Source organism: Otolemur garnettii, unplaced genomic scaffold, assembly GCF_000181295.1.
Source record: "Otolemur garnettii isolate 467f Iridium unplaced genomic scaffold, OtoGar3 scaffold00038, whole genome shotgun sequence".
NCBI lineage: Eukaryota > Metazoa > Chordata > Mammalia > Primates > Galagidae > Otolemur > Otolemur garnettii.
The window spans coordinates 10,226,492-10,237,082 of record NW_003852433.1 but is presented as its reverse complement, the minus strand read 5'-3'; the positions used below and the strand labels follow the sequence as shown (position 1 = coordinate 10,237,082).

At 34.5% G+C, this 10,591-nt stretch overlaps 1 protein-coding gene across 2 annotated transcripts in view; it reads right to left on the bottom strand.

The window, feature by feature from the left end:
* Window positions 1–10,591, bottom strand: part of TAOK3 (TAO kinase 3) — a 93,110-nt gene that overhangs the window by 76,158 nt on the left and 6,361 nt on the right. The window contains exons 2-7 of one of the 2 annotated variants that reach the window (XM_003789930.3): window positions 9,677–9,748; window positions 9,159–9,260; window positions 5,504–5,549; window positions 4,200–4,296; window positions 1,569–1,682; window positions 35–126 (exon numbers count right to left, since the gene is read on the bottom strand). In XM_003789930.3, coding sequence (XP_003789978.1) covers window positions 35–126; window positions 1,569–1,682; window positions 4,200–4,296; window positions 5,504–5,549; window positions 9,159–9,260; window positions 9,677–9,748 — 523 coding nt within the window. Of the gene's footprint in view, window positions 1–34; window positions 127–1,568; window positions 1,683–2,176; window positions 2,400–4,199; window positions 4,297–5,503; window positions 5,550–9,158; window positions 9,261–9,676; window positions 9,749–10,591 lie in introns of those variants that run through there. The other variant, XM_023513315.1, reaches the window with a different exon arrangement.

Here is a 10,591-nt window from a genome sequence, read left to right as displayed (position 1 = left end):
AAAATACCATGAAATCAAGTAAATCTTTACTCACCCAATTCAATACAGGTGATCCCAAGTGACCAAATATCTACTTTCCCATCATACTGCCCTTCATCCATAGCTAAGATCACCTCTGGAGCCATCCTATCAAACAATGTATAAAAGTGAAGTTGTCAATTAAAAATCAAATTCCCCTAATATAGTGATTGAAAAAATAACTACCCTAAAGGATATTCTAAAATTTTATCTGATAATGATATTATTTTCTGACATAAATCATTTCAAAAAATACCATTCAGAATTAAATATACTTGGTGATTTACATAAACAGCACACTCTTTTCAGTAAATCCTGGCTTCACCCGTATTATCAGTTTGATCTTGGTTAAGTTACTTAACCTATCTGTATATCAGTTTCTTCATCTGTTAAATGGAAAGAATCCAGAAATCTAGCAGCTACCTCATAGAGATTTGCAAAGGATTACTATACATGAAATACTTAAATAAATTACTTTAAAGAACATAAACGGTATTTTATGGGATGATGTAAGGCAATATAATAAGCATTCCAAAGATTCTAAAACTGGCAAAAACAAAAAACAAGTTACGGTAATAGATGTTACTTTACCTGTTTGTTCATAATGCATTTTATAAGGAATGAAGGGGCCATATCAGTTTAGTATGGTTTGAACAGAACCATGCTCTATTATTGCATATAAGAAGTTGGTTAGTAAATGCTATTTGAGGATAACAGGAAAAAAATTCAAATAGTAGCCAGCTAATTTTTTTGGTAGGCAAGTATTTTCCATGAACATAAGTCATTCTCTAAGGCAGTGATTTTCAACTGACGTGTCATGGCACACTGGTGTATCATAAGAAGATCTTAGGTGTGTTGTGAAAAATTTTAAAGATTATAAATTAAATTACTTTAGAAAGATGTTCAAAGCATAGTAAGTATATTCTTTTTTTTTCCATTGTTTTTTGATCAACATAATTTAAATGTGCCATGGAAGTTTAACTATTGGTTCAAGTGTGCCATGAGAAAAGAAAAGGGTTGAAAACCACTGCTCTAAGGCATAATGAAGTCCCAACCTACCCAGGAAAGGAAGGAAAGGAATCTGGGACAGCGTAGGGTAACGACAAGCTAGGTGAAATATCAGAGATCTCAACATACACAAGAACTTGAATTTCTTTCACTAAAAGGGAACATTTATGTTTGCTGGCTATTCAGAAAAGGCTAACGAAGCTGCCTTGTCCTTACGGAGACTCTGCCTCAAGAGAAAAGTTCAAAAGAAACCACGAATGAAATCTAAAACCTGAGCTTGGTCAGTGAGTTGATAATCCTGCTCAGTTTACACTTAGTGACACCAGCCCTGTTTGAACAATTTGAAGTCACTGTAAGTTTTATCCTAAGTCAGAGGGTTTCTTTTTAATAGTAGTGAGTTTTCTACCCTTTTCAAATGAAATCTCATTTTGAGAGACATTGGTAAGATGCTGTCAAAAACCAAAATATAACCAATGCCACGGGTCCATCCTGTTCATGGAAACATATTTTAACATGATGTCATGTTGCCTGCTTCTGCGTACCAGTAAGGTGTGCCCACGAAGGAGTTGGCAGGTGAGGCCATTGAGGCAGATCCAAAGTCAGCTAGTTTCACCTGACCTGGCTCTGTTAGAAGAATATTTCCTGCTTTAATATCCCTATAGAAAAAAAAATAAGAGGGTTAGATAATTACTTTTCAATTGTGATTGTGGATTAGGTCAGAGCATGCAATTAATAAGATAAAAAAGTTGATTTTAACAAAACAAAAAACAAAAACACACCTTGCTCAGATAGCCAGAAGGGGATTTAGTAATTACTTTATGTTGCAAGGGGGCCCAGGTTCCTGTGTGTACTTACAGGTAGGTCATAGTAATTACTTAAAGGTAGACCTTTCTCCAGAGGGAGGGAATACAGTGAGAAAAAAGGCAGACACTGTAGACAAGGAAATGTATTTAGCTGCTGTATTTACAAAGGCATTTTCTTAAACGCTAAAGCCAGTCATCAAACACATTCCTTGTGCTGGAAAAGTTGGATTCAATTGTAACTGCCTTTTTTTTTTCTTTTCCAAATTACATGATATCTGTGGCGCCTAAACCAATCTGTGATGACTCTGTATTGACTACCTACCAATAAACCTCCACTACACACATACCTTGGCTTTCTTGCCTGTGACCCTTTCTCTCTGCCTTTAATTGTAACTGCAACTCTAAGGCATTTGAGGGTACATGTTACATAGAAGGTGTTATTTTGAAAATAACATTTTCAGTAAAAAGAAGACCCTGAAAGATCAAAACAAACAAGGATTAGGGGTGAGGATATTGCATTTCTATTGCATTACTACGAAGAATCGCAAGTGGTTACCAGTAAAGCTATTAGATGTTTTATGGAGCAAAAAGTTTTTAAAATGTTTTAAAAAATTCATTCTTCAGTATGAGAATTTAGAATGAGAAGATGTGGACGTGCTCCTTATTCTTTTTTAAAAAAGGCATGAGGTGTAATGAGTACTAGAAACCAAGTGCTAGAAGTTGATGGGCAGTGAAAAGATAAAGCAGAGAAGATGAGGGAAATTTATGTCGAGCTGAAAATGGTAAGGTTCAAATGCTTCCAAAACAACTTTACAAAAACTTCCCTTGAAAATTCAGTTTCCTTCCTCATGATGACATTAGGCATTGGCAGAGAGAACTAAAAAATACAAAAAACGTTATTTATTTCTCTTCAAAACAGAAAAAATATCTTTTTTTCTATTATCGTCAGTCTTTAATTAGAAGACTGAACTGCCTTTTAAATTAAAATAAAAATCTGATACATGATATTCATTTTTAAATTCAAAGAACATTCTTTAAGTCTTTTTTGTCCTTTTTAACTTTCTTTACACACTAAAGAAGATAAAGTGTAATACAGACCAGAACATTACGTTAATGTGAAGACTAAGGTAATAAAAGCACAAAAACGGTGTCTTTAAATCAAAGCAGACAAAATCATCATAAGCGAGTTCGCATTCAGTATCAATATCTTGGTACCAAAGAGGTAAGTACTTATAAGATAAAGTATAGGCGTGATCCCACCAATGACATGAAGGCTATGTTAACCAGTTTGATGAAAATATTTCAAATTGTATATAAAAACAGCACACTGTACCCCATGACAGTACTAATGTACACAGCTATGATTTAATTAAAAAAAAAAAACCCAAAGATATAAGTACTTAAAAAGTTGTCAAATCTATAGACATAATGGTAAATTTAGTTGGTATTTGTCAGATATGATTAGGTTCATTCTTTGTCCTTATAAATAAGCTAAATTCCAGCAGGATTTTGGTCTGCATAGGAAGTTCTGCTTTTGTAGTACCAGTAAGTGGTGATGGCCATTCTGGGGTGATTAAAACTTAAGGAGCAAAAGGGGAACCTATGACCTAATGGTTTCACTTCTTGGTAGGGAATGATCAGTGTTTTCTTTTGTTTGTGAGCCATCTCACATTCTTCATACCTACCTAATATTCCACTGTTCCTCCCACCATTCATTCAAGTAACTGTACTAACGTTCTTTATTGAGAAAAGCAAAGATTGGTAATAACAATCTTTCTTTAGGAGAAGTTTGAGGTGGGAGGTAAGTTGTAGGGAGGAGAGCTGTGTTGTGATAGAAAAGATACAAGGTAGAAGAAAGCTCTGGACTAGGAATCAGGAAATTTAGGTTTCAGGCTTTATTATTTAAATGCTACAAAATGATGGGTAAGTCTCCATTACTAAGGAAATGCAAACTATTTTTAAGGGCTAAAACAGCATGTATTTATATACAACTAACTTGTTATTTGCAATAGGAAAGGAAGAAGAACTTGGCTAAGAAATAAATATATACAAGGAAGGTTAATTTTCTTTTGTTTGTGAAACAGTATCAAAAGGTTGCTGGGGCCTTTGAAAATTTTCCTATATACCCAGCCTGGAGAATAGTTATGTACAGAACAGAGATAATGTAAGTGTTTGTGGATTACAGGAGAGGCTAAAGGACAGAAGTTAAATTCTGACAACTTTACTTCTTACATGCTGTGAGAAGCAGCACAATCTATTTGCTTCTCATAAATCCTTAGGCACCCCCCAAATTGGAGCACGTGCTAATTTTCAAGGTTCCTGAAATAGTCCTGTAACTGAAAAGTAAATGTAACTGGTCTCTAATCTTACCTATGAATCAATGCATGAGAATGCAGGTAGGCCAGCCCATGCAAGGCACCGTGAGTAATGGCAGCAATCTCTACTTCCTGAAGTGGTTTCTTATGAACTAAGGAAGAGAAAAAAAAGAAAAGGTCAAGAGTAGATGATCAGTTTTATTACTCTTTTTATTAGTTTACACAGTTATAACCAAACTGAACTATATACTTTTTTTCAAGTGACAACTTGGGAATATATTTCCCTAAATATATAGGATATGTATTTTCTATAGAATAGCAATAAATGATCAGATAACAGGAAAACCCAAATGGATAAAAACAAAATGATGCTTCAAAACAAAACTAAGAAGAATGAAATTCATTTTTGCAAGTCATTGCCCCAGTGATTTGAATTGACCAGGCTCCAATTTACCAGTACCTTCTAATATTTTAAATGCTTAGAGTGTTCTAGGTTATGTTATTCTTTTCTGCCACAAAGCCATCTTTAATTACTGCTTCTAACTACAGGTTTTCACTATTTGTGAAAGCAGCTAATAAGCAACTTTTATTCAGAGACCAAAGACGATGTAAGGTATTTTTTAATGTAAATTTTTAACACAGCCTCTGGTCATAACAGCATTTGCAGAGAAGAAGTGGTTTAGTCAAGATATTTGAAAGGGTAAAATTCCAGTATAATTTGGCCTATTGGTGCTATTGGCTCACACCTGTAATCCTAGCACTCTGGGAGACTGAGGTGGGCGGACTGCTTGAACTCAGAAGTTTGAGACCAGCTTGAACAAGACAAGACCCCATCTCTACTAAAAATAGAAAAAATCTGCTGAGTGTTATGGTGGGTGCCTGTAGTTCCAGCTACTTGGGAGGCTGAGGCAGGAGGATCACTTAAACCTAGGAGTTTGAGGTTGCTGCGAGCCAGGCTGATGCCACAGCACTCAATCCAAGGGCAAGAGAGTGAGACTCTGTTCCTCCCCAAACCCAAACAAAGAAAAACATTCTAATATAATTTGATATTATCTGCCTCTCTTTCATATATACACATGAAATTGATGTTTTTGGCCATACACACCATACCACATTCACCAAACATTTTAGCAGAGACTGCCCTGGACTGGCCATGAACTAAAACCGTAGGAAGGCTGCTAGCATTACTCAGACACTTTAAAGGACACAGCAGAGATCAAGTTTGCATAGCCTGTCTACACAACCCTTCAGTCCAAGCCATTAGCCACTCAGATTGCTGAAACTACACTTTAATATAGCAGCAGATAACATTCTGATTAAAGTAAAACAGAAAGGAGGGTATAATGCTTTCATTCTTACCTTCTAGCAAATCAGATGCTGAGCCTAAGCAATATTCCATCACCAGCTATAACAAATTAAAATAACAATCAGAACAATGAAGGTTAATAAGAAACTACTGAAACCAACCCCCCCCCCCAAAAAAAGAATGAAGAACATTAAGAGAATAAATATTTTGATTTACCTGACTTGGACCGATTTTTGGTCATATGGCACTAATTGAGTTTTATAATTATCATTTCAGGTTTTTTCTTAGTTAGAGTAAGCCTAAAGATTATACGGGGACTGGATATGGAAATATTTAGTAAAAATGGTCAAGCTAAGATTGCCAATTTATTTACTAACTTCCACACCACCTTGTTTCAAAAAGGATTTAATGTGGCTAGGTTGTACTATAAATTGAACTTTGTAATTTAGAAAGTGGCAAACAAATACATGAGCCAGTAAAATCTATACTGGGAAATACTAGTTAATTTTGGAGAACAACTTGTTAAATAAAATAAACCAGTAAGTAGTAAATTCTTCATTTTTATATTTTGAAAAGTCATAAAGAAGAAAGATATTATTTTGAACGCAATCTAAAAATGTGGTTTTCTATGTAGCATTACATTAGCTTGAGTCCCTGAGAGATAGGAGATATTTAAATTTATATCTTAAGGCTGGATGTGATGGCTCACACCTATAACCCCAGCACTTTGGGATGCTGAGACAGGAGGATCGTTTGAGGCCAGGAGTTTGAGACTAGCCTGGGTAACACAGCTAGACCCCTGTACATACAGAAAATAAAAATATTAGCCAGGCATGGTGGTATGTGCCTGTAGGTGGCTGAGGCAGGAGGATGATTTGAGCCCAGAAGTTCAAGGCTGCAGTGAGTTATATAATCAGGCCACTGCATTCCATCTTGGGCAACAGAGTGAGACCTTATCTCAAAAACACTATTAATGAAAAAAATTTATGTTTTAGAATATTAATATTAAAATACTATTGATTTTTATTGAATTTGCAACCTTGGGAAGCTTGTGAAAACTGTACACTCATATACATTGTTTAGGTGTCCAAGACTGTTGATTTCTAGCTAAAGGTCAAAATTATTAGTGTTCAGTGACTGATATAGACATATACATATGCAAGCACCCATACACCTACATATTATTATTTTGTTATTCTAAAATACAGCACATGCTCATTATGAAACATAATTTTCTTATAATCAACTAGACATAACCATTATCAACATTGGTTCTTTTCAATTTTAATAAATATGAAAACTTATTTGTATACTACATATTGGGTACTTTGCATTATTGCAATAATTTAGAACAATGTAAGAATTTCAGAAGTTTAAAACTCAGAAACTTTATTATAGCTTTATATAGTTATATATTATAATCAGTATATTATACAATATCAATATCTTATTACTGAAATATTATTTGCCAATATACTAATATGTTAAAAATAATATAAATATCTTATATTTATATCTTATAGAATCATAATGTAATATAATGAAATGGTTATATAATTATATCATAACAATATGTTATATGACATATATTAATGTATCTTACAGGTATATATTTATGTATTATGTGCCTTGCATAGTTAAAATAATTTAGAACAATATGAGAGGTTTAGAAGTTTAAAGTTTAGACACATTATCATAGTTTTCTGCGTGACATTAAAAACAGATTCAGAAACATTAATTTTGGATTGGGGGGGTCACAGTGTATGGCACCCCTCTGAGGGGCAGGATACAATTATAAGAGGGACTTTACCAAACAAATGCAATCAGTGTAACCTAATTCTTTGTACCTTCAATGAATCCCAAACAATAAAAAAAGAAACATTAATTTCTTATTATGAAAAATACGTGTTTTTTTTTTACATGTGTAAAGATTCTACATGAATAGTATAACATACATTATCCTCTTACATGGGTTCTTTCCTTCTTCCCTCCCTCTCTCCCTCCTTCCTTCCTATCTTTCTTTTCCTTTTTCCTTGATACAGAATCTTACCCTTTCTTTCTTTCTTCCTTTTGAGACAGAATCTTACTGTCTTCTTTCTTTCTTTCGAGATAGAATCTTACTCTGTCACTCAGCGTAGAGTGCTATGGCATCACAGCTCACAGCAACCTCAAACTCTTGGGCTCAAGTGAGTCTCTTGCCTTAGCCTCTCAAGTAGTTGGGATTACAGGTGCCCGCCACAATGCCCAGCTATTTTTAGAGATAAGGTCTTGCTCTTGCTCAGGCTGGTCTTGAATTCCTGAGCTCAAGCAATTCGCCTGCCTTGTCCTCCTAGAGTGCTAGGATAATAGTTGTGAGCTACCGAGCCTAGTCTCCTTTTTCCTTTAATCAATTTTGATGGAAACATTTGTAAATGAATATGCACATATGAGTCCTTAAACTGAGTATATGGAATATGAACATAGAATTCTAGAATACTGAAACTAAATGGAATGAATCTGTTCAGAGTTGAATTACATACAATTTTAAAACTGTATGTTACAAAACTTAGCATTTTTGTCACAAATATTTTTTTTCCTGTTATTCCAGCACTCAAGGATACCTGAGCTGGTGGTTTGCTCCTGACACTAAACAGCTCTAGCTGCTGTACCTTTAAATTATTAGGTCTGCATTCTAACTTCCTTGCTTTCTTCCTTATGGTCAAAATTATGCTGTGTCTGTCTGTCTGCATTTCAATGACTCAGTCCTTTAGAGGTCCTTCTAACTGGTCTATCAAATCAGCTGTAGACAGAAACCAGGTTATTAGCACTCTCTGCAATCCAAGAGTAAATGGGCTTCAAGTAAGAGCTTTGAGGACTTTTGGCAGACTTGAAACACATGAGATTTAGCACTTGAATTTCTAATATTTATTTTGCCTGACTGAAATCCCTTTCTTGACTCTTTCAAGACGGCCAAGACTGCCAGAAAACTGATTTCTAGATAATGAGATACTCCTTTGCTTAATTTCTTCTTTTCAGAATGGAAGCGATAGCTCTAGATATCTTAAGAGTTGCATGGGCAGAAATATTTAAGTATACTGTTTGATAGTCTGTTAGGGAACAAAAATTCTATTCCCTAATTAAAGATCCATACAGGAAAGAACTTGGTACAAGGTGAGCACTCAATAATTTGATAAAGTACTAAGCATAACATTTTTATATTTTAATTGGTGCTTAATGTGCCAACATAACAGAAATACAATCATGTAAAATATGCTAACAAGATAAAATGGGACAAAAGTCTTTTATTTTAATCACATGGTAGGCCCTGCTTTGTAAAAATAAGAGTGATGAAAAATATCAAGCACAATTCCAAATTTCTGAAGAATTGGAGTATGAGGATGAAAAATAGCAAAGATAAAAATTCCAGATTGAGAATAAAAGACTATACTTTTTACTTTTACAAATAAGTCATTCTAAAATGAGGCTAGCTTTTTGCCATCTCTTTGTTGAGCGTTTATAGAGTAGAATTTTCAACAACTTAGATATCCTGTTTAATCTCATGGATGTACACCATGTGATACACTGAGGTATTGACAAATATTAAATAATGACTTAAAACGTCAATGGGAACAGAGAGGGGACTGATAATTTTACAGATACAAACAATAGATCATATAGAAAAATAAAAAAATTAGTAGAAAAAAAGATCATAGAGGGCCTTAGACTTACCCATGCAGTGTGCTCTTTCAAGTAACAACCTTTGTACTCAATGGTATTAGGATGCTTCAACTGCCGTAAAAATTTAACTTCCTTAAGAATATCTTGCCATTTCTATTGAAGTCAGAAGGAAGATGTTTTAATTTTTAAACTGAAAATAATATTTTATTATCAAGTATACATAATTTTTTTTATTATTTTAAGAAAACAAAGGAAATGTCTAATAAAGAAGCTATTAAAATTTGCGTTGAGTCCATGTCATGCAAATCTATCATCAAATAAATTATTAAAAAATCCATTACATTTGCTTATGTTTTATTCTGCAACACAGTTGAGTTAGAATATTGGGAACTTAGAAAAAAATTATTAATGTGCACATGTAGGTACAGCAGTCTTACAAAGTACAAAACACTCCAGAAACTTTTATTATAATAGAGGAAAAAAAGAATTGTGATAAAATATGTTTGAAGAATTTTATTAATTTCATGCTAACTTGCTTATGTCAAGTTAGGGATATAACTACATCTTACCTCATGTGCCTGCTTCCCACTATAGGACATTTTCTTAATTGCCACCACCTCATTGGTGCGAGCATTTGTAGCCTGAGTTAAGAGGATAGAAGAAAAAAAAATTCATGATGTTTCAGGCAGCTTAACTTAAATATTTGACTAAGGACATTAATTACTAATTTATTTATTTTAAGACAGGGTTTTGCTCAGTCACCTAAGCTAGGGTGTTGCAGTGTCATCATAGTCATGGCAACCTCAAACTCCTGGGCTCAAGAGATCCTCCTCTTTCAGCCTCCTGAGTAGCTGGGACTACAGGTGCACAACCACCACGCCTCACTAATTTTTTTGTTTTTTTGTAAAGACAGAGTCTTGCTAGGTTGCTCAGGCTGGTCTCAAACTCCTGGGCTCAAACAATCCTCCCACCTTGGCCTCCCAAACTGCTGATATTATATGTGTGAGCCACCATGCCCAGTCTGACTTGAGAGTTTTAAAATAATATTGTCATACTTCAATATCACAGTTTAAAAATGCTCCAACTTTTGATAGGCTAGAGACATTTACACCCCCACATTAAGGAATAGGTTTTCTTTATCTCTTTCTGTATATACATGCAAAGATTATAATATAAAAAAGGATTAGATGGGCGGTGCCTGTGGCTCAAAGGAGTAGGGCGCCAGCTCCATATGCTGGAGGTGGTGGGCTCAAACCCAGCCCCTGCCAAAAACTAAAACTAAAACTAAAAATAAAAGTATTAGGGTTTAATAAAATATATCAAATCAAATGAAAAAAGTCCTATTCCCAAAATATCCATACTGGTTTTACCTTATAGAGTCCATCAATGAGGAATGAGTTAAATAAATAAGATAGGCTTGGCTACCATAGCTCAGTGAGTGGGGCGCCAGCCACAGGCACCGAGGCTGGCGGTTTGAGCCCAGC